The sequence below is a fragment of the Athene cunicularia genome (genome assembly GCF_003259725.1).
Source record: "Athene cunicularia isolate RWA chromosome 3 unlocalized genomic scaffold, athCun1 chr3_part1, whole genome shotgun sequence".
Lineage (NCBI taxonomy): Eukaryota > Metazoa > Chordata > Aves > Strigiformes > Strigidae > Athene > Athene cunicularia.
Genome location: NW_020799097.1, coordinates 28,905,572 through 28,930,765, shown reverse-complemented (window position 1 = coordinate 28,930,765; position 25,194 = coordinate 28,905,572). Strand labels below are relative to the sequence as shown.

The window sequence follows — 25,194 nt, the reverse complement described above, 5'->3', positions numbered from 1 at the left end:
AATCATACAGACCTTGCTGTGGTGGGTGTCAAGTGCCCACCAAAGCTGCTCTATCACTCCCAACCTCAACTGGACAAGGGAGAGAAAATATAATGAAAGTCTTATGGCTCAAGATAAGGGCAGGGAGAGATCATTCAACAAATACTGTCATGGGCAAAGCAGACTTGGCTTGGGGAAAAATAATTTATTACCAATCACATCAGATTAGGAAAACAAGAAAATAAAACAAAACTTGAAAAACACCTTCCCCCAATCATCCCTTCTTCCTAGACTCAACTTCTTTCCTGATTTTCTTTACCTCCTTCCCCTGAGAGGTGCAGGAGGGTGGGGAATGGGGGTTGTGGTCAGTTCACCTCACATTATCTCTCTGCTCTTTCCTCCTCAGGGGCACGACTCCTCACATTTCTTCAACTGCTCCAGTGTGGGGTCCCTCCCATGTGACACAGTCCTGCCTGAACTTCAACATGAGTGCTTCTCACAGGGTATACTACTTCACAAACTGCTCCAGCGTGGGTCCCTCCCACGGGGTGCAGTCCTTCAGGAACAGACTGCTCCAGCGTGGGTCCCCTACGGGGCCACAGGTCCTGCCAGCAGCCTGCTCCAGCATGGGCTCCTCTCTCCATGGGGCCACAGGTCCTGCCAGCAGCCTGCTCCAGCATGGGCTCCTCTCTCCATGGGGCCACAGGTCCTGCCAGCAGCCTGCTCCAGCGTGGGCTTCCCACGGGGTCACAGCCTCCTTGGGGCATCCCCCTGCTCCAGCGTGGGGTCCTCCCCGGGCTGCAGGTGGGTCTCTGCCCCCCCATTACCCCCCAGGGGCGCAGGGCACAGCTGCCTCACCATGGGCTGCACCACGGCCTGCAGGGGAACCTCTGCCCCGGTGCCTGCAGCACCTCCTGCCCCTCCTCCTGCACTCACCTCGGGGTCTGCAGGGCTGTTGCTCACATAGTCTCATTCCTGTCTTTGGCTGTTGTCACTGTTGCACATGTTTCTTCCATTTCTTAAATACGTTATCAGAGAGGTGTTACCACTGTTATTGGTGAGCTCAACCTTGGCCAGCAGTGGGTCCATCTTGGTGCCGGTGGGCATTGGCTCTGTCAGACACAAGGGAAGCTTCTAGCAGCTTCTCGCAGAAGCCACCCCTGCAGCTGCCTGCTGCTAAAACCTTGCCTCTCAATTCCAATATGAAATTAAAAAGAAAGGAAATTTAAAGTGAATCACCAAAGCTTGCAGAATAGTAATTCCTGATAGGGGGAAAAAAGGATTCAAAACAGTAAAGCTGACAAAAGCACCCAGATCTAGAGAAGATACCATAATTGAGGAAACCTGGGTGAAGGTACTAAAGCAGCAGGAAAGCTGAATTGATTTTTGGGAGCAATATAATACAAGGAAAGATTGGCAGATATATTATATACTAGAAAAACACCTGCTGTGCACAAGAAAAAATTCCTCCTTTATATGTTGTCCTTTGATATTTTTAAGATTATTGGTGAGATCAGGTTATCCTTCTGTCTGCAGTGAGTTTCTGTGGATTTGACTCTTACACAGAGCTTTCAAACAAAGATCCTAATCACCTTTACATTATCCTGGTATTTTCTAGAAAGAGATTTAATGAATCTTTTCATGAAGAGTAATTCAACTTAAAGTTTAAACTGATAAAGTATCATCTTTCTTTCAGTTTCCAGTACTTTAAAACAAAATGGCACTATGATTAAATAATAGCAACAACTTTAAAATAAACAGAATTACATCTGCTACTTATTAACTGAAAAAGCTTGAGAAGCTTTTCCCTCCAACTTCCATAGCTTTGGCCCAGATAATATAGCAAGAGCACTAAAAGAACTTGTATGGTTAAATATTGAACTCACTGCAACATGTAGTTTTTGACATTCTCAGTTTAGCACTGTCATGATTAAAGGGCATTGAGTGTGCTTCTTTTCAGGAAAGCCCTCTCACATACAACTACACAAATTGTATGTACAGTGCTTTCAGTGGGAACCACAGAGCATAACGCTCCCACTTTAGAGATGGAAAAAGCACAGGCATATATGAAATTATACCCTGCTTCAGAGAACCAGAGCACTGTACCACTAGAGTACAAACTATGTCTATGGCACATTGTACAGAGGGATTATAATTTTTTCTTTTAAAACCAGAATTAGTTTCAAAGTCAAAAACTGTAGTTAAATACATCTATGACTGTATTATTAAGGTGTTACAATCCAATCTCCTCTGCATTATGTAATATGTTTTTTTAAATGCTATCAAAACCTGTGTTGGCATCCCAAAGGTGTCATTCTTATACAAAACTTTAATTTCATTAAATTAGGTCACTGATGTAGTACTGACTCAAGGAGAAAAAAATTGTATTATTGAATTACCAATATCATGTCATACCATGCAAATTCTTCTTGATGATTTTTTTTCCAATCTAATGCATAGACTAAAGATCAAAGGGATATTTTAACATGGGAAATGGTAATGAAAAGCATCCCCCTTACCATTTCAGAGGAGGATTATAAGAATATAAGAGAACAGTTCATCTTCCTTACACTTTTTTTCTTCATATATCATAAGGCTGGTGATGTGAGGTGATGGTGCTCTAGGAGAATTGTTCATGTCTCTTCCACTCCTTTTCTACATTCTTTCTGTTTCTTCTCCCATTTTCTCTCATTGTTTGTGACATTCTTCCTTCATATGATTGTGGATGGTTAGGTTTTTTCTTTATCTACTTCTGGAGTTTGTCAGTACTCCAGAAGAGTACTCCAGTACTCCAGAAGGAGACATTTTTGATATATAATATACACCATGGCTGTCTGCTTTTCTTTTAATGCCTTATAAATCGGCATCCATATTAGCAGATAATGCAGTTCAGTAGGATTAGATTTACAGGGCAGATCAATTAGTGCTGAGGACTCAACATCCCCATTATTTATGTTACAGGGAGCTTTAACTCACACTAGACCTAGTCTGGCCCATGGACTGAATGCCCATTAGCAGCCGGAGTACCTGAGGTGTAAGACAATCTTCTGGTGCAGGTTCATCTGAAAGAAATTGAATTGAGGTACTCTTGAGACCACTCCACAATGTGAATCAAGGCATTTCGACTGGAGACAACTAAGAAGTTCACTTCAAAACCATGTTTCAGTTCTAAACTCAAACACTAATATAGACATATAACACATTTCAGAAAAACACTACAAATTTTATTCCAATTTTGCAGCCTCAAAATTCTGATATTTTTCATGTTTCTTTCACACATTTTTCACTTTCTTCAGCTCATGTATGTAATTATCCAATGACTTGTTCTTGGAGCCATTCACAGGTATACAGAGTGGGCAAAAGATATCACCGTTCTGAAATGCTGTCCTCTGTCATTTGTTTCTTGCATTTATAAAGTATAGCAGGATATCCTGAAATTATAAAATCCACTTGGGAGGAGAGAAGTCCCCGGTCATTCAAGCATTTATATGTTTCTTGCAGCTGAGATTAGTTCAGCAGAATATGGGAGGCCCTGTCCTCTTCTTAACCAAATATAGTGACAGACTGCTTTGAAAGAGAACAATAACTTGTTTGGGTCTTTATATTTCAGTATACTAATACATGTGAATTGTCTGTGATAATTTTTCTGTGTGGTTAGCTGTTATATTTTCAAGCTTTTTATTATTCAGAAGAACTTTTAAAAACTGTTTGCTTTGCCTCATTGGGAATCACTCTCCTTTGTTCTTAGGATGTTATGGCATCAATAGTGAAATGTTAGAACATTGTTCGGTGTGATAACAATAAACTCCTCACAATCTGTTATGAGACCAGTTATTTTTAATTTTCTCCAGAACAGCAAGACTACAAAAAGAAATGGCTAGTGCTGACATATACAGCTCAATAGAAGAATGAATGAGAATATTTTTTTTTAAAGGTGAAGACTGAAGTCTCTGTATTTTGGCAGTTAGCAGCAATGATCTGCCTTCTCTTCTATAAACAGATAGAAACACATTTGATAACTAGTTTTAGAGATCATGACCATCAATTGTAGATTTCCAGAAAGAATTTAGTTCACTGTTGCTTTTTTAATTAGCTGAAATGTGTAATGCTGATATTAAAACCATTGAAAGCAGGCTTCTTGATGCTGCACAACCAAAAGCAACCCAGTATCTCATTTACATTCCTCTCCTGGTGTCTGCAGCAGATCTATAAATAGAATAGGCTACACACAGAAATTTATTATTGCAGCTGATAGCAATTCTCTTTTGCAAAGCTGTCTGGAGGCATTATTCATGAGGTTCATTCTGATAGACTCTCCAGCTGAGATCCTTGCTCCCCAGAACTGCAGGTGGTCAGTTTAGAAACACACTAATCAACTGCTATGCACAAAGACAGTCACAAGACTTACTTATTTCACTCTTAAAAAATACAGGAGTTCACTCAGCTCCAGATTATTTTCTCTAACCTGATTACATGGATATTATAAGCAGTGAAGATATTTTTAGAAATCACAGGTATTTGACATTTTATCATTGAACATACTGATAATTTTTTAATGATTATGCTATTATCTGGAAAAACATACTGACTCTGGTTTGATACAGCTCACATCATGTCTTCTGCATTCATACCCACGGGCACATGTGACCTTATCAAGTATAAACCAGACATGTTTCTGTTCAATACCAAGGATGTGTAGTAATCATATGGAACTGACCTATATAGCTGTCATCTAATCTCAGTTATAAAACAAGGGGAAAATCAAATAAGATGTTTAATGAAATTATATATATAGTAAGTGATAGATGGGAATGTCTTACACTCCTGATTTTTCTATCTGATTTTGGTTTTCCTACCATATCTGCCATTGCTCTATATTTGTATACTAAAGATAATCGATAAACAGAATATGCACATTTCTAAAATTTTGTATCACTCCTCAAGACTGATTACAACTTATTTTTTCCATTGCCTATTCTAATATTCTTTCTATGACTGAGAACATAAGATACATGAAAGCAGAGATACTACCTCTTTATTCTGCTTCAGTGTCAATATAATCACTACTGTAAGCATTCATATTTCAGTTTGTCTTTACATCCTACTGTGTCACAAGCTATATATAATAACTGAATGTACAAATGGTGTTTCTATTTGCAAAGTAAACCAGTAACTTCACATTTTTTGTTTTCAATTTCCTTTTTTTCAGACATAATAGAAAAGCTGGTTTTCTGTAGCAGTTATTTTGACCATGTTATGAAAGCAGCAGCACAAATAACTAGTGAGACATTAGAAAAGTCTCATATCTTAATGTGAAAGGAAAGATAAATTAAAATATAAAATTAAACCCAAAAGACCTGTCAACTCAAGTCACCCATATCTCATCCTGGCATCTTTGATACCAGGTACACAAGTTAAGAGAGTAAAAACAAATATATTACAACCAAAAGTTAAATGTCACTGATTTTCTGTGAGTGTAAGACCTACCCTTGTGTTTTAAGTGCGTTTTTGTACTTAATACATATTTTTTTGTTTCTAATTTAAATTTGTCAGTGATGCAGAAAATTGGTTTTGTGAATGCCCTAAACTCTACTCTGGAAGACTCTGCCAGTTCGTGACTTGTGATGAAAATCCATGTGGAAACGGTGCTACGTGTTTTCCCAAGTCCAGGAGAGATGCTGTTTGCCTTTGTCCATATGGAAGATCTGGTATCCTCTGCAGTGATGGTAAGAACCATATTTTTCTGCATTGGTCATACTTTCTATCATTCATAGAAGCTGTGATAAGAAACAAGTCAAATGCTTTGAAGGCAAAACACTGAAAGTGGCCACCTCCCCACCTACAACCTCAGCCCAAAATCCACTCACAAGCAAAGAATGGCTAAGCTGAGCACCCTCCTTGCACGTTTTTTCGTGTCAGCCAGAGAAAAGGAGACAGAGGGATCAAAGACACTGAGAGCAGACAAGATGGGAAATACTAAATAGTGTCTGATGTTTTACTAATTTATCTGGAGAAAAGCTGAGAGAAATCTGACAGAAAACTCACTTGGAGAAATTAATTTCTCCTGTAGTTGGATTTTTCCTCTACTTAAGGAAGCATTACTTTGTACATTTTGTAAATCAAAGGAGTGTATAAACAATATTTTCTGGATTGTAAAAATACCACCAGGTGCTAAAATTTGATTTCTCAGGTTAAAAAGATGAACAAATGAAAATTTACCAAGTGCTTTGCTAGGATACAGGAGACAGGATGAAGGAAAATTAATAAACTAAGTAAATAGGTCATTCTGACTAATATTATTAAATGAAGGTCTTTTATTCCTCAAGTGTTGATTCTAATGGGTGTTCTAGGTTGGAAAATTCTGTGTGAATGTCCAAGGTATTCTTTTCCCCTAACACTCAATGTAGCAAAAGATAATGACTGAAAAATCTGCATATAGAAAATAATCACCAGTTCTGAGCTGATTCGGCAGTGCATATGAAGTGCCTTTTAAAATAAATATTAAGCAATGTTCCGGTTGGATCAAAGTCTACACTGTTTTTTCCTTCATACTATATACATCATTACCTCTTATTTAAAATTTTAATTTCCAAAATTTTTAGTAAATAAACATTTATGTATTATTCATGTTTTCATCTAACCCTGATAACTGATAGCTAATAAAAGATATGTAGGCAAGTGCATGAAGCATGTATTATACTTCCTTAGTAATCTTTTTTAGCTTGCAGTAGCACGAGACATTGGGGCTTCATGTGCTGGGTTAGCCCTTGATAGATTTCTTTTCTTCCAAGCACTTCTCTAATTGATCTTTGAGTCCATGTAAACTTGATATACTTGATATACAACATCCTATGTCAAAGAGCTCCAGAACCCAGTACATAGCTTGCACAACAATTTTAACTGCACCAATTGCTAGTGACATTAATGCCTCAAGCTTCTGTGTTAGAACAGATGTTTCAGAGTTGTTCCCTATTTTGTGAATGTTTCCCTGTTCACCTTCTCCATGCCTCTCCTGATGTATGTATATCCTTATTAGAACCCTCCCCAAATTATTTCTGAATGGTCCAAGTTGATTCATTAATTTCCGAGACACCAGTCATGTTGTTTCTTTAGCTACTCAGGCTGCCTTTCTCTGTTTCTTCTCAGTTCCACTGCATCCTCTTTAAAATGAGGGTCCAGAGCTGACTGCAATATTCAAGGTGTGATAACGCTACTCCTTTATACTGCAATGTTTTGACATTTTTCTGTTTTACTCTTTTCTAAACCATTTCTTTCATTCTATTTCCTTTTATTGGTACACTGACATTTTCATGAAACTGAACTTATTAAAACTCTTAACACCTCTTTCTTTGAATGCTGATGATGAGTTCAGAACCCACCATTCTGTATCTAAGGCTAGGACTGTTTCTGTAATCTACTTCAATTTACATCTGTCAACTCTGAGTATCATCTAATGCTTTTTCCCCTGTAGTCATTCAGTGAGGTTCTTCTGCAGCTCTTTGTGCATAACTGTCTCTGAATTGAGAGTCTGAGTAAAAACTGAGAACGTCTAATTGAGAGAAAGTACACGAATTTGTTAGTTTGATTAGACTACAGAGTGGAAGGCTTTGAAAGCACAGAAAGAATGAAATGTTGTTGAGTGGAAAGGGAAAACTGCCTGGATCATCAGTGTAAGCAAGCAAAATGGGATAGAACACCCAGCTTCATAGGACAGAGTATAAATCTACGGTCAGTAAGTCCACAACATAAAAAATTATTGAAATACGAAAAAATATTCTACTGAACTGTGTTTTAAGAGCTTAGAAAGAATATAAACAAACTGAGGACAGACAGAAGTCTTGTTAAGCTGGTCTTTGTTTTGAAACATAAAATGAGCTGCAAAAGGCCTTTTTATCACATACACTAAAATGGAACAGAGGGGAGAAACAGAGTCACAATACAGTGAAGGATGGTGCATCCTTAGGGATAGCCCTAACAGCATCAAAGCCATACATTTGGTGAGGTATTTGAAGATAATAATAGATTGCCTAATTACAATGGTAGAACAATGTTAATTATATTTGAAGCAGAAGAAAACTTAAATGTTTACTATGACAGAATAAATGGGCCAGATAATAAATTTATTAGAAAGAAATGATCCATAAAATTTAAAGTCTAGGCATATACATTTTAATGAATAACCCCCAATTTAAGATATACAACATTATTGCCTCTACTGTTAAGATTAGTAACAAAGTGCATGCTACTTTGTGTCTGAAACACTGAAGAAAAGCTTGTTTCTCCTAAATGCTTATCAAATAATAGTTGGTCTTCATCACCAAGAAATGCACAAGATGTTACAGAGATCATTTGATAAAATGAATATAGGAAGTGCGCCAAACAGAACTGCAGATTTCATGCCAGCATTGCTGCTCCTACCAACAGAGATTATTTACAATAGACAAAGGATAAATAAAGATGTGGACAGACCCACAAATGAGCCCACTTATAAAAGTCTTGCCCATACCAGAGATCAAATTGCCTTCTATTAAGAGTTGGAAGTTACACTAACAACATAAATCTCTACAAATATGTAAGAAAAAGTGACAATAAAACTATTGTCACTATTAAATGGAAAAAAACAAAAACAAAACCACCAAAATGCTTGGCATGACAAGTTAAAAATACATCATTTTATAGAAAATGCACAGCATTCTAAAAGTGAGAAAACTATAGGGCAAAAATGTAAGGACAGATAGTAACTTCTATTAGAGCATCCTATATAAACATGGAAAACCAGACAAACTCCTGGGACTAACAAGGATTTTTCTTCTGTTTCTGAAGCAGATGGAGCATACTGCAGTATGCGGACTTGGAACAATGGCTCAGAGTTTATCTTAGTTACATTATGCTTGCTTCAGGTTTCAAGAAAAGCTTCCTAAAAGCATGTTCATTCTTCCAAATATATATAGTAAAATTACTTATCTCTCACTACACATCTTTGTTTGCTTTTATCACTAGATGACCATGTTATTGTGACAGCAAGTTGACCATTATATATTGAAATCTCTCTCAGAAAGCTACATAACTAGGGCATAATGGGCCAACGGGGATGGGGCACGATAATATGAGTTAGAAGAGAGGACAGGCTGCACTGATCTGGCAAAAGACACGGGCAGACAAGCATACTGACCAGCCAACTATTTACATGTGACTGGCCTTTTATTTCCACATTTGTTCCTCCAAAAATCACCTAATTCCATCCTTCTCCCTGCCTTTTTTTCCTCCCTTAAACATCCATAAATCTTGTGCTATTCCAGAATGCTCTTTACCTGCACCTCATAATGTGTCCCATACACCATCATACCCCATGGCAGTCACCCCACTCTGTCCAAAAGGTGATCCAGCACTAGCTCATTGTGGTGGGTGTCACACCTGGACACTAGGGTTGAGAGTCTCCTGGGACAGCCCTGAGACAGGGTGTCCTTTTCTCTGAGTCTGTAATTTAGGTTCCTGCCTGCCTTTGGGCTCTGTGCTCCTCTGGGATTGTGGAGATGGACTCATGGTGGGCTGATGGCTTCTGGCATAAGGCTGGGAGTAGCTAGGGAAGGGTATGAACTGAGTTCCCTCACCTACCATTGTCTCTCTCTGCTGTTTTGTGGGCTTGTGGTCCAGCATTTAATCACATAACCAAACAATGTTGATTTGAAGAGTTAAATGTCACATGACTTTTTGCCCATGGAGTTACCTGAAACAAGAATTTAGTCACTTACTAAAATAGAAAATAAAATATTTATTAATGTGCATCATCAATATACAACAATTTGGAACAGAGATTATATCTATATGGTCAGTTTGATGTAATGTCCCAAATAACTTTGGTTTTTTAAACTGTACATAAAGTGATCTATATCATTTAAACTGAGTCCAGTTATTGAGCTCTGGCTTTTCAGTAGTTTTGTGTGAAAACAACAAACATTCAAGCCCTAGTCTGATAAATTTCCTTTCACATTTAATTTAGTAAAAAGTTTCCTGCATTGTGTTTCCTGCAGATTGTAAATCTCCTCCAGTATTTAGTATCATGCTGGTGAAAGTATTGACAAATAGCACCATTTCAGACCAAATGAATAGACATTCTCCAACAGTGCTATGAACATTTTTTTTTCTGCTTTTAAAAATACTTCCTATAAATTTGATTTTTCTACTTTTAAAAGTTGGTCAGGAAGACATATCATCAACTCGTTATGGAAGCAAGTGGGGATTAGGTTAGCACTAGAACCGTCTGTCATCTGGGAAGATTTGTCATTTCGTAGGATTTAAGACTTAAATGAAACCTGTGCTGTGTGTTCATTCCAAAGAGAAAGTTTGAGCTCAGACAGTTAGAGAGATGTCCATGTCACCATGCTTCAACTCTTTTAAAATGAAGGTGAATTCTAATTATAATGATTTGTGGCCAAATCACTGTTGTTGACATCAAATAAAAGACAAATCATTTTAATGAGCCTAAACTATTACAAATTAGTATTGTTGTATCTCACCAAAATAAGCAGAATTGAAGACACTGTTTTTGTACCTTCAAACAAATGAACAAACAAACAAAGTTCAATTGCTACCATCTCTGTCATCAGCCTTTATTTCTTTTTTCTAAGTTTTTTAATACTTTCATCTAAGTACAGACTGGAAGCATTTCCTGGTTGGTACAGGAAACTGATATGGTCTGTAAAATACAAGGTCAATATGTTTGAAACATCTGTGTGTAAGGAATTTTGATATATAAGATGCAGAAATTTTCAAGAGGAAATACTAGGGTATCATTGCACTGTGGAGTTGTGATGGCCTCCTAAATATGAATGAAGAAGAAATGGCTCATTCACCAGGAATGGAAATGAACACCTTCTAAACTTCTAAACTCTTGATGTTGTTGTTAATTATATGCTACACAAGAAACTGGCCCCTTCTGGGAAGCTGTTGGTCATAATATGAAGCATTTTATTAAGTCAGGAATCAACAGCAAGCACTTTGTAAGCACAAAGGTAAATTTAAAAGGAGAAAAATTTCAAAGGAATGTGCCTTGTTAAGACGAGTAATTGTGTCAATGGCAGTGTTTTAGTGTAAATTGTGTCAATGGCCAAACTTCAGTGATTTAGTTTTACTATGTGTTTCGCATAGGTATGTATATGACAACATAAACCGGAGTCCTAACTGACATTGTATTTAACAAGCACACACCAAAAAGGACCATCCACAGCATGTGTTCAGAGCAATCTGCAAGTATGTTCCTTGAAATATTTCTGAGCAACATTTATAGTAATGCTTCACAGTCCAAAGGATTCCGACGAGTTTTCTGTAAAATGTATTCTCCCCCATGTATAAAATTCATTTCAAGGTGCTGAAGTGGGATTAGTCACTTGATCCAAGCTCTACAGAGTGAAAATCAGCCTGCAAGAAAGCTCAGCCTTCTGTGCAGCTATGTTTGGCACACAATGTCACCTTCAGAGTTGTTTGGGTCTGCAGACTAAATCAATGCAGTTCGGTGACAGCAGATGCCCAAAGGGAATTTCCTCAGATTTAAAAAAAAAAAACAAAAAACCTGCATCACAAGGATTCTGGTGAGTGATAGGAGACTTTGGGGAATGCTGATCAGGGTTGCTCTTCTTCCTGTTCAAGAGAATTTATTTTCTGGGTCATTTGCTTTTAGCTGGGCCTTAATTTCCCCCTCCCCTCCAACGTGAGGAATGTCATAAAATAGTACAAAACACACTTAGACACACACACTATTAATGTTGCTGCTGTATTATAATTTTTTCAGATTCATATTTTCATCCTTGAGCAGTGAAATCACATTTATTATTTCAAATCTCAACTTCCAACTAGAAATGCAAGCTGCTAGTCCACAACATGATTACAGAAATAAGCTAAGCTAATAGGGCCCATAGGCTCCATGACTACTGATGCCACAAGACAAATAAAAGGAATATCTAAGTTTTTACTGGGGATGGGGAGGGGAAGACATACACTTGAATTATCCATTATGTAGTTCACTACCTCCTCATACGATAGTCTTCCAGATGTCAAAAGTCTTCTACTACCACCTTGAACTCTCAGCTGGCACTGCACTGCTCTGCAGCTCCAGCACCCCATCTTTTTTTCCTTGCACTTCCCAGAGTTTCCAGTGGGTAAAGCAGGTTGCCTATTAAAGAAAACATCTTTAATGTAGAACTAGCAAAACATGTAAACTAAATACACAGCAGGCAAACCCACTTTGTTGTAAGTCAAGCAAGGAGGGTAGAAGACCGACTTGGTTGAACAGGGTAATTCTCATGCAGCTCAAGAGCAAAAAGAAAACGTATGATCTCTGGAAACAAGGTCAGTCTTCACAGGAAAGGTACAGAGCTGTGGTTTGTTTATGCAGGGAAAAGACACAAAATACTAAAGCTCAATTAGTTGAAACTGGCCAGTGTTGTTTCAAATAACAAGAAGGGCTTTTTTAAGTATGTTAATAGCAAGAGGAGGTCTAAAGAAAACATTGGACGAATACTTGTTGAAGATGCCATCTGACTAATAGGGATGAAGAAAAAGTGGAGGCATTCAAATGTGGTTTTTGCATCAGTAATAATACTGGCAGACCTGGGGCTGCCCAGTCCCCTGACTGGAAGACCACAAGTGAGGGAATAGTGACTTTCCATTTGTGGGCACTGAAATTGTAAGGGACCAGCTGTTTCAGCTGAATGTTCCCAAGACCACGGGTCCTGATGGGATTCATCCCAGGGTTCTGAAGGAGCTGGCAGATGCTATGGCAGGACCCCTCTAAGGTCTTGGGAGTCTGGGGAGGTGCTTGCTGACTGGAAGATAGACAGTGTTATTCTAAACCACAAAAAAGGGTGTGAGGTACCCAGGAAAACATAGACATGTTAGTCTAACCTCAATTCCTGGAAAAAGTATGGAGACGATTATACTGGGTATTTTGAAGGCATTTGAAGAACAATTCAATCATCAGGCACAGTCAAGATGGGTTCACATAGGAAAACTCCTGTTTAACTAATTTGATATCCTTCTGTGATAAGGACACCAGCCTAGTTTGGTTTTTTTTTTTATTTTAGTAAGGTTTTTGATACTGTCCCTCACAGCATCCTTCTAAACACGTTACCCAACTGTAGGATGAGTGGGTTTACGGTACACTGGGTGAGGAACTGGCTGAAGGGCAGACCTCAAAGGTTGTAGTGAATGGGGCTACATCTGGCTGGTGATCGGTCACTGCTGGTGTTCCTCAGGGTTCAACTCTAGGGCCAGTCCTGTTCAATATGTTCATCACTGATCTGGATGCAGGAGTTCATTCGCAAGCTTGCTGATGATAATCAAACCGGGAGGTGCTGTTGACTCTCTTCAGGGACAGGAGGCTTTGCAGAGGGATCTAGATAGATCAGAGCATTGGGTGATGATTATTGGGATGAAATTTAGCAAGTTGAAATGCTGGATTCTGCACCTAGGACATAGTAAAGCTGGGCACAAGTATGAATTGGGAGGGGAGTGGCTGGAGAGCAGCCCTGCAGGGAGGGATCTGGGGTGCTGCTGGGCAGCAGGCTCAATGTGAGTCAGCAGTGTGCCCCGGCAGCCAAGAGGGCAAACGGGGTGCATCAAACACAGCATAACCAAACTGAGAGTTTGGTCAAACACTGGAAGAGGCTTCCTATAGAGCTGGTCAATGCCCCAAGCCTGTCAGTGTTTAAGAGGCATTTGGACAATGCCCATAATGACATGCTTTAGCTTTTGGTCAGCCCTGAATTGGTCAGGCAGTTGGACTAGATGATCATTGTAGGTCCCTTCCAACTGAATATTCTATTCTATTCTATTCTATTCTATTCTATTCTATTCTATTCTATTCTATTCTATTCTATTCTATTCTATTCTATTCTATTCTATTCTATTCCATTCCATTCCATTCCATTCCATTCCATTCCATTCCATTCTATATGCCAGTTTAGCTCCCCCATCTTGCCTTCCCAAATTATGCTACATATATAACATGTCTGTACAGCAAGTCTTCCACCTCATTTCCATGGTTGGTCCCTGTGTAGCTCTCTATCCTCTCCATCTCTCTGGTTCTTTCAAGAATAAAGGACAAGGCAGATGCAACAGCACATTCTTCCTTCACCTATAGGCCTGCAGTCCCTGATCTAATACCTTCTAATGTACTGCAATGCACAGAGAGGGATTCCTACCAAACCTTGTGCCAGCAGTCTCTTCATGCAAATCAGTTTTTAAAATTGCTGATTGTACGTACATAGGAATTTATAGAAATGCATTTATAATTTGCTTCATATAACTTTGATAAGTGAGTTAATTCCACCAGGAGCCTATGTTCTAGCTCAGACATCCAATCTTTTTGCATGTTCTTTAGAAACATGATAACAGGAGGAATAACCCAGCTGCCTTAAAAATATTTTTTTAAAACTCAGCTAAGAAAACATTTTGCACTCTGTTCATCAGTATTTCTGTGCTCAAGAGCAAGTTTTGGTTTATTAACAGCTATACTGCAAACCTCTAAAAGGAAGAGTAGCTGCAGAATTTTGTGATGAGAAAGGGTGTGTTTCTGAAGACTTTTGTACAGCTTGTCTACTGGGTTTGCATAGCAAGCTTTGGTAGTGGGGGGGGGATGGCTACCTGGAGCAGGTTTTGTGGCAGGACTTGTGACCCCGTGGGGGACCCACGCTGGAGCAGTCTGTTCCTGAAGGACTGCACCCCGTGGGAGGGACCCACACTGGAACAGTTCATGAAGAACTGCAGCCCGTGGGAAGGAATCACTTTGGAAAAGTTCATGGAGGACTGTCTACAATGGGAGGGACTCCACACTGGAGCAGGGGGATAGTGTGAGGAGTCGTGCCCCTGAGGAGGAAAGAACGACACAGAAAATGTGTAATGAACTGACTGCAACCCCCATTCCCTGGCTCCCTGTGCTCCTGGCAGGGAGGAGGTGGAGAATTCAGGAGCAAAATTGAGCCCAGGAGGAATGAATGGGTGGAGAGAAGTTGTTTTTAAGATTTATTTTTTGTTTCTCATTATCCTACTCTGATTTGATTTGTAATAAATTAAATTAATTTTTCCCCAAGTTTTGTCTGTTTTGCCCATGGTGGTAATTGCTGAGTGATCTCTCCCTGTCCTTATCTCAGCCCATGAGCCTTTCATTATATTTTCTCTCCCCTGTCCAGTTGAGGAGGGGAGTGATAGAGCGGCTTTGGTGGGCATCCAGCCAGGGTCAACCCACCACAGCCTGGAAGACTGGAAAATACAATGCTTGGTAGTAATTTCCATTCCTTTTTCAATATTATCTTTGCAAATACATGAGCTGGTATTTAGGAGAACTGAATAATACTCATCCCACAGTCTATATGGGTGCTGATCCTGGAGCCAGACACTGAGCTGATAACTGTTCGCAGTTAGTCAATGATATATAGAAAAGTGGATTATCTGATCATAATCCTGTATCATGAAGTCTTAATCTCTTTCATCTGCCTTGGGTTTTGCAATGTATTGTAAAGCTGTGTTTCAAGATGTATTGGCAGTGAACACTGAAAGGAACATTAATTTTAACTCATAAGAGAAAATCCAAAGATAATGAAACCATTATTCTTTTTCTTCTTTGTCACTTTATTGTGTCCTCTTTGTTAAGATTTTTTTCAAACTATAGTTGATTTTTTTTACCTCCCACTTTTATGCTCACCTCTGATTAGATGCACAATGTTAGGGAAGTAGGTAGCCAATCATATTAATGTATTTATATAATGAGATCATTTGTCATTATTTGTTTATGAGGCAATGGGACATATCGTACCTTATTACTTGTTCAGTACTAGGAATGCAGAAGAGGACAATGATGAATGATGCAGGACTGACAGAGAGACATAGGACAGGATCAAGGACAAAAAGTAGATCAAAGGCATCGGTATTCTGTCAGAACAGTGTGTCTTTTAGGCACAGTGTTAATTTGGAGTGTGTTTTTGCATGGCTCATAATCAGAGCCTTTGGGACATATCTCCATTCTTTACCACAGTCTGAAAGGGCAAGAGTGGAAATCAGCTTGGGTGGTGTCTAGGCAGGAAAAGGAAATAACCCAATGTGGTTAGCTGTGCCCTCTGCTGTTTAAACCAGCCCCAAACATTCTATAATGTTCTGAAAGACTGTTTCAAGTAAAAGAGAGATATAGATAAGATGATACCATTTTCTGCCCATTCTTTTCTCCATAGCTTTGTAATGAATGAAAACAAAGAGAATAAAAGGAAAAGGTGGAGTTATCTTTCTAGACAGTTTTACTAATTACTGTATTTTTGCTACTGGGTTGTTTTGTTTTTTAAGAAAATTTTAAGTTACAGATATGTAAGAGTATGGCAAACTAGTCTGTATTAAAATCAAACTAATGAATGTCACTGCATGAGAGATATCTCAAGAACTGAATATTTTGCACTGATGCACATTTACTGATAACATTTAACTTTTTGATGTGATTAGATAAAAGATCTCTTGATAAGTAATACTTAGTGTAGAGAAGAAACATGATTAAAAATGTGGTATAAAATCTGTAAGTGGCAGTCCAGAAACATAAAATATGGAATAACTGTCAAGATAGAGATATTGAATTAGCCAGAAATATAAGCTTTTGACTCAGGTAATGGTACTACTGATTTGTATTTGTTACTGTGCTGTTATTCTGAGATAAATTGCTTATCCGAAAAGCTGTTGGCTGGCGGTGTCTGTTACCACATCTGGAAGCTATAGCACAGCAGAGATGTCTTAAGCCCCTACAATGCTGGATATGTTATTGAATGGACCCAGCAACATGTACAGTTAAAACTGGATGAAAAGACCATAAAGAGCTGAGAGGAAATGCTCAGGTACTCAAAGATGGACATTATTTATGAAAAGTGCTTCTTGTCAGATGTTTTGAAAGGGGCTATACTCAGAATACACCCAGGATTAAGAAATTAAAAGGTTATTTTGCAAAGAATGTATAGTGACTGTGCTCTAACCTGGAGTTCAGAGATCTATACTCAGTTCTTCAATATACTCCAGACTTTGTGAGCAACTTTGTGCAAATAATTTAGTTTCTGAGTGCCCTATGGTTCCCATTGTTTAAAATCAGAAAAAAATGTGTTTCCTTGATTTCACAGATAATTAGTTCAGAATTTATGGCAATTAAGATGAGAGACAAACATGCAGAATGGGGGAAGTAGTTGCAAAACACAGAGAAGGTAGGCTTCATCCCACCTAACTTTAGAATTCTATAATGCTTTACTCTGACTTACAATCCAATGTGAGGCTTGTATTTGGTGGGGTGAAATAAACATTTTAGAATACTGTTCACTTGACCTGTATAAGGTAGGTGTTTTATATGAAGGGCACTTCATATAAATGTGTTTGATTTTTCCACTGACATAAAGTGCAATGGTCAGATGTTATGTAGACATCTGTCACAACCCAGACTGGAAGCCCAGGGAGTTGTAAAAGTTCTGTGATCCCCTCAGGTTAAATTAAGGTGAAACAACACCAAACGACAGGTTAAAAAGTTCTGCAGTAGAAAGAACTTAAACTTGGAAAAGGATAATAAGCAATGTGTTCTCTTATAAATCTATAAGCAAGGCAAGGCAGAGTATCAAAGTTGTCTCAGGTCAGGTAATCTTGGGTGGTGGATGCACACACAGCAAAGTTTTCGGCCACTGTTTAATTTCATCTTCTCAGCTGATTAGCATACCAGACGAGGAGGGGCAGGTATTCCACAAACTCATTTCCATAAGAGAGGAGGAAAAACGTGGAGCATGGCTTCTGAGCATGCATTGAGGGACAATGGGGGGCACCACCCCTTGCCCAATTGAGTCGGTTGTCGTGCTCACCCTTCCGCCTTTGTTTTTTCCTCAGTTCCTACAGATCTTTACTGACTTCCTGTTTCTTGAGCAATCATGCAGCTGGGGCAGAAATGCTCACCTCTTATCAGGTCCTATCACCTCTTCTATGGCGAAGTCACAAAGTCATTAGCAAGCCATGGGTGATGTCTGGCTTACACAACAGAGACACAAATTATCATGTTTACACAATGGAGCCAGTGATTAACAGTTCTTGTGCTTGATGAGAAACATTCAATTCTTGTACCCAGTTCTGGTAAACTGTAGGTAAAATTGCAGTGTAGATAAAGGTCCAAACGAGAACGTGTAACATGTTTTGGGTTGAAGCTAGAGCTCCCATCTTCTTGCCTTCATACAGATGTTCATTCAGGGCACATCCATGTTAAAGATCACAGATGCAAACCATTCATTCAGTGTGCTCTCAGAAATAGCTATCCTGCCTTCAGGAATTCTTAAGTAACATGTCACATTGACATTCTTTGATATACCTTCTTCACGACTTTGCACAATATTCTTCAAAACATGTCACTTCTGTCTAAGGTGTTTCAAACTACATGTCCCAAAGAAGTATTTTAAGTCTACTTGACAGTGTCAAGATTTTGACATCTGACAGTTGACCACATATAGTATACATGACCTGTTTGCAGACACTGGGTACTGCTGTCCATATTTCTGCTACTAACATTTTAAATAAAACTGCTTATCTTTCTCTACAATTTTCTGTTTATTTATAGCTATAAAACTTCATAATCTATTTGGCCTGGTAATTTTTCTCTCAAACCTGTTTTCTTAGACTTTATCTTAAAAGCAGGAGGAAACAATAGATGAAATCACAATTTAAGACCAAATTTTTCAGTACTGTGGGAAACCCAGGCCATATGTAGTGTCACAGGCCATATATAAAAGTCTCTGGAGTTAAACAATAGCAACTTCTGTGGCACCAAATTTACCAAACTAAATTTTGTATAATATGTTTAATTTACTAAAGTTAGTTCCCACTTCTGACTTCTTACGAGACTTGCTACCTCATTTTAGGTAAAGTTATTTAAAGATGTATAACTTGTTTTAAATAACCTTAAATAGGAACAGTTCTGTTATCAATACAGTTTTGTCGTGACTCCAAGAAAACCTCCACCCAGTAAATCTATCTATCACTTTGTTACATATGGAAATGCAGAAAGAAAAGCTGAGCCTTGTCTCGGTATCCCCAACTTTGCTGCGCCCCAGCTCATGGGCCAAATTATTCTTGCTTAAATGAGATACGGTTTTAGTTGTAAGTATGATTTGAAATCTTTGAGTCTTTTGTTCCAGGATGGATCAAAACTGTAGTGAAACTGAAACTGGTATGTAGTAATAATCTAAGAATACGGACATCTGTGACAATTTTCTGTATGTTGTGCTGCACCTGCTCAGCGGGAGTAACATCCTTCTACTGTTCAGGTCCTACTGTTGTAGAACACTTTGCAGGACATGCCTTTGTCAATATTCAATCCATCTTCATAGGGAATGCTGAAAGGAGCAAATAGAAAGGCAAGAAAATAACTTCCCAGTTAGAAAGCTCTGAGGAAACAGATGAGACAATGACATACTTCATCCTGGGAATAAAGTGTTTTATCCTGCTGCAAATAACTTGTTAGGAATAGGCTCTTCAGTGATCTCTGTCAACAAACCAAATTACCTGGCTCTGTGAAGGTACATGATAGAATTTACCTTTCTTATTATAAAGGGAAGCAGGAAAAGACAATAAACACAAAGGCTTCCTTTATCTTAAAATCTTCTTGTCTCTTAAATATTTTGTGGTTTAATAAATAAATTAAGAAAGAAAGAAAGAAAGAAAGAAAGAAAGAAAGAAAGAAAGAAAGAAAGAGAAGGAAGAACAGAAGAATAGTCTGCATTAAAGGAGCTGCCTGTCTGTCATAGCTTCCTGAGAAGCAAAAAATGAAAAAACGCAGAACTTGAGCTTCCCTTAGGCATGTTCAGGTAATCTGAGGAAGTACTAGTAGACTGCAGCCAAGACCAAATTTGAATATGTGAGAGCTGTGTTCTTCCTCCAATGCAGCCCATGACTCACAAAGGTCTGAGTCTGGAGGTTATGTTCAGTCATACTAGGTTGAGAGCTCATTGCCAGTTTTCTCTAATTAGGACAAAATCACTGTTTCATATGGAAATTTCCTAGTTCCCATTTAATATCACAGAACAAGTCATAATGTGCCACATGTGAAATAGTGTTTAATAAATGGGAGGGTACACTCTGTGTTGCTGCAGACTCTAAGTCTGTGCTAGAAAAGGTTTGTCAGAGCCTGTGTCTGCACCTTTTGTCAGATGCTGATACTGAGGCAATAGCTGCCACTTCGGTGCCAATATGACAGGTGCCCCAGGTTGAAATTTAGAAACATCCACAAACTAGAGATGGTGATGTCATTTTCACAATTATGTGCTTCTACCACAATGTATTTAGGGCCAGATGCTTAAAGGTACCATACCTTACCTTAGTGTAGATTTACTTGGGGAAGATTAGCATTCTTTACTAGCCCTTCCCAGTCTGGTTTGTACATGGTGCAGCTGCTTCTTCCTCCCTCAGTCCCTCCTACTGCCTTCATTAGTAAAGCTGGATACAGTTACATTTGGTCCTAAAGTTTATTGGAGATAACTGCTCAGATCTTTTAAGTCTAGCCCCATATCCAGTCTTTCAGGATTAATCTTTACTCAACTATTCTTACTCTCCTGTTTTTCACTAAACCCTATTGTCAATATAAGCATTATGTGATCTCTGCTCTGAGTATCAACTACAAGAATTGACTATGGCAGCCTGGCTACTTGGCTTCAGCAAGCAGTCTTTGGGGCTGTGTGGATGCTTAGTAGCAGTGCTCTATTGACAAACTCATTTGGTTTTTTAATTCCACAGTTTTTTTCAGCATAAATTATAAACTGTGTCACAAACCGGTAGGTGTTTGAATAAACCTGTAGCCTTCACAGCTTTGGAAGGAGCGGGAGTTTATAGTGGGCAAAAGTATTTTAGAAAAGGCTTTGCTTGGTCGGTGCCAAACATAAAGGAAATTTTCATTAAGCTGAACCTAAATGACAGTAAAAAAAAGGTTAAATAATTTGTCAATACTGTAAATTATACATTTTTAGATACTCAATTCCTGAATATTCAGAGAGTTCAAAAGATTGAGTGAATAATGGAAACAATATTATCCATGTATGTTCTATTCACTGTGCTGCAAATTCATCATTTTATGATGTTTCTTTTTATTATTTCTCTACCCGTGAAGAATTATTATTCCTTAACCTATTCAGCATATCCTTGTACTCATTTTCACTCAGATGATTGTCAGAGGTGGCATTTCTTTTAACAAGATTTCTTTGTATCTTTTCTTTTGTCTATCTGAGTTTTGAGTAAATATTGCAGCGTAGTTCTATTTGTAATGCTGTTAGCTAGAATCCAGGAGATGGCAGTAGTTGCCAGTAATTCGTTTGTAAAATAAACCTATTTACAAAAGCTGAAAATTAAAGAGATTACACCCAGAGGAAAGCCAAACTGTATCTGCATGTGTATAAAATATAACAAAGTTTCAAATTATTAGTATTATTTGTTATTTTTTAAGTTCTAAAATGGGCTATTAAATAGAACTTGAAAATACACATTAAAGAATTTGCCCTAACACTGAATTTCTTTTTCTTAACTCCAGCTATTAATATTAGTCAACCCAGTTTCAGTGGCACAGATGTCTTTGGCTATACCTCATTTCTAGCTTACTCTACAATTCCAAATATCACCTTCTACTATGAATTCCACTTGAAATTTCGGTTGGCAAACCACCATTCAGCTTTACAAGATAACCTGATTTTTTTCACTGGACAGAAGGGCCAAGGTAAGCTTTATTTTTATTACCTATCTTTACAGGCTTTCAAATATTCATTAAACAAGTAGATAAAAATATACACAGCTTTTTCTTGATTCTTTTTAGGACATAATTTCACTAAGAGGAAAATAATCTATTAAATACTTTATTGTTTTGTAAACAGTAAAGAATCAGGTTATATAAATGTTTATTTTCATTAAGGAGAAGTACAACTGCTTCTAGTAATTAAAGTCAACAGTTAATCTGACACTTCAGGTAGCATATTTCTGAAAAAATAAATGGAAACCAGAAGATTAAGGTTCTCTCTTCAGTCGTAAACACAAATTTCATTATTGATTACATTTATTTGGTGCACAGTTTTGAGAGATGCTGCCTCAAATCTTCTTCCACTGATACTTTATTGGAAAATCAATCCATCCATCCAACATGCCACAGCCACCCTGACATTTCTGCTTCCTCTGTCCTCAAGCAACCTGCTGCGGAAGCAGCCATGAATTTCTGCTGTTGTCACAGTGGCTGTGCTTCCACAGCCCACAGAAATTCAACTCTGTGGCAGCCAGAATTAGACGTTGTGTTATTTGCATAAAAGAAGAGACCCTGATCCCTGAGATCATCCAGTGCAAGTTAACCCAAGCTAGCTATGAATAAATTGTGCTACAATCTGTATTAATGAAGTGTTCAACTTGGCCTGATTAACACAGCTAAGAAGCAGGTTATATAAACCTACTTACAACATTTGTACTAAGATTTTAGCAATATTTTGGTATCTCTTCACAGCACCGCACTGTGACAAGCTGGTATGGCCTCAGCATTGAAATGGGGTAAAATAGTAATACTATTGTGTTCTGTCCATCTTAACATTGGCCACACATAACGCATAACATTGATGAAAGTTTAGAAAAATTTAATGTAATGTTAATGCAGACTTAAAGCAATCAGGGTAGAAACTACTTTAGACTTAAAAGATGTAAGAAACATTTTTACCTTAATTGCTTCTGCAATTGGAGCATGAGCTAACTTTTGGGTTTGGAGCTGTTCTAGGGGATTGATGAGGCTTAGGAGGGAGGTTTGGTGATGTGTCTTTAGGTCTAAACCCATCACATCTAAACCCATTTACATTTAGGTATTTAAATATAAGTCTGTACTGCCATAGTAGATGCTTCACCATATCCAAAACATCACATGAGTTTGGCAGATATGACCAACAACTTATGGGAACCCTATGCTTGTGCTGAGCAGTATCAGAAAATTGATACTTAATGAAGATGAAAGAGGGGAGAAATTATTATTAGCAGTTTTAAGATACTGAGGTCTCTATTAAAAACTAATTTTGGGGAGGCATTATGCAGTTACATATTGCACAAAATAATTGCAGTAAATCCCATCAATAGGATAGGGGATATCTTCCATTGGCTATGTTAGTACATTTGATATCTTCTTAGGTCTTGTTTCTTATTAAATTTACTTACTTAAGTTCCTGTACCCTCTGGGACTTCTCCCCTTTCTCCCTGTAGTAGACTTCCAAGATTCTGACTGTTAGTCTATCACAATGCAAACTAAACCACGTTAATTTAGGATGGCTTGGAAGTTTATATATCTGTGATATAATTAAGCCAGTTACTTTAGTTTGCAAAGGCTCTGTCAAATTTACCTAGTGCAGCTCTGCTGATTAACTGTACTTCACTGTGCCCTGAGACCCTGGTACGGCACATGAACAAACAGCCACCAACTAATTTACTTAATTTATTGAGCTGATTATCCAAATTAGCCTTACAGAAATAAGAATTAAACCACTATGAGTGTATTTAAACTCAAACTTTGCTCTGCCTGTCTGTGTGTGAACCAGACTTTGCTAAGTTTTTTTCTAAACTTCAACAAAATATGATCAGGTCACAGTGACTCTGCAAACTGAACTGTATTCAATGGTACTTTAACTGCATCCGGGTACAACACCCCTCATGCCACAGATTACTCCTGCAACAGTCACTGTTCACTCCCAGGCAGTTTTTCCTTTCACTTACTATTTATTATTGTGGATTGAGGAAATACTTTCTTTTTTGGGTAGCCAAGTAGAAATGGCACATGATGTTGACAATGACTAAAACATTTCCATCTAGTCACTCAGAGAGTAGCTTTCACAGAAACCAGTGTCCCCATCATTACATTTTTTATAACAATAATACATAGCTCTTTTGTAATACAAACACAAATTAATCACTAGAACATTCTTTTCAGTGACAAGAACAAACTACCACATTCAGACATGTCTCTGCAACCTTGGGAACTGAATTTCAAACTGTCAGTACAGAAATTGTTGGAAATGTAGCCAAAGAAAAATTATACAATTTGTCCACCTTTCTTTACTCAGGATAGAAAAAAGCAAATATGAAATGTAAAGCACCAATGGTGCAATTTAATCTGATTTTTTTTTTCAGTTACACTAATCAAAAGAGAATACAAAAACATATGCTTAAAAGATACATTGCACTAAATCTCATCTCAAAAATGTCTGCCTGCAGGGTGTACTCTGTAATATCAAAGTCATTGTGAAGCGTAGGTCTTCCAACCATATTCAGCTGAATGAAGTGAAAAAATTCTTACTGATGTCATCTTTGTTAACCAGAATACTAGCATTCTGGGTTTATTATATAGCTGTGTAGTTGTCAGGCAGAAATCTGGATTTTTATTATTCTGCATATCATTTCTTTTGTGAACACTGCTGTACAGTAGTAATGAGTTTCTGCAGCCCCATGTCAAATGATGAGTGGGTAGTAGAGCACCAGCTGTCAGCAAGGCTGAGAAACAATGAGGTACCTGTAAATAGCTGTGTAGCAGTTTTATTCATTTTCTCCTTAATCGTTGTGGAGACTGAATAATCCCTGTTTTAATTACCAGAAAGCAGTATTTCTTACCAAGTAGAACTTTATTTCACCAAGAAGAGATGCCAACAATTTACTTTTGCTGACTATCAAGCACCATGAGGAGCATGAGGTTTTTCACAGCCTGTGATCTTGCTGTAAGGAAGCAATTTCATCCCATTTATTGTAGTTAGCATTCTGTTACAGTACCCTACCTGATTCCCCTCCACCGTCGTGTCTGCCTAAACCACTGATACTGATGTCACGGCTAACCTCTCGTGAGGCACTATCAAATGTTGTCTAACACAGAGATGTATAACATCTTCTTCCTCTTATCCCCACAAAGCTTATAAATCAGAAATCACCCTTGCTCTAAAATCTCACTTAAAACCAAACCTGTCACAGCAGTCAGACTAACAGTACTCTCAATTTCCCCTGATCACAGTGGACACAACCCCTTCTTTAAGTCTCCGGGCTATGGCTGAGCGTGACCTGGGTTGGAATACTTGGAAAATATCTCTTGTTCCACAGGCCAGGACAAACGTTGCCACTGTCTGTACGTGTCGCGGGTGCGGGTGCCGTGCGCGGGCAGCGGGGCCGCAGGGCGGCTCTGGGGCGCGG

The 25,194-nt window shown here is 38.3% G+C and overlaps 1 protein-coding gene across 2 annotated transcripts in view; it reads left to right on the top strand.

The window, feature by feature from the left end:
* EYS (eyes shut homolog) overlaps positions 1–25,194 on the top strand; it is a 1,023,641-nt gene that overhangs the window by 952,865 nt on the left and 45,582 nt on the right. For both annotated transcript variants that reach the window (XM_026844748.1, XM_026844747.1), the window contains 2 exons: positions 5,533–5,705; positions 21,542–21,724. In XM_026844748.1, coding sequence (XP_026700549.1) covers positions 5,533–5,705; positions 21,542–21,724 — 356 coding nt within the window. The remainder of the gene's footprint in view (positions 1–5,532; positions 5,706–21,541; positions 21,725–25,194) is intronic.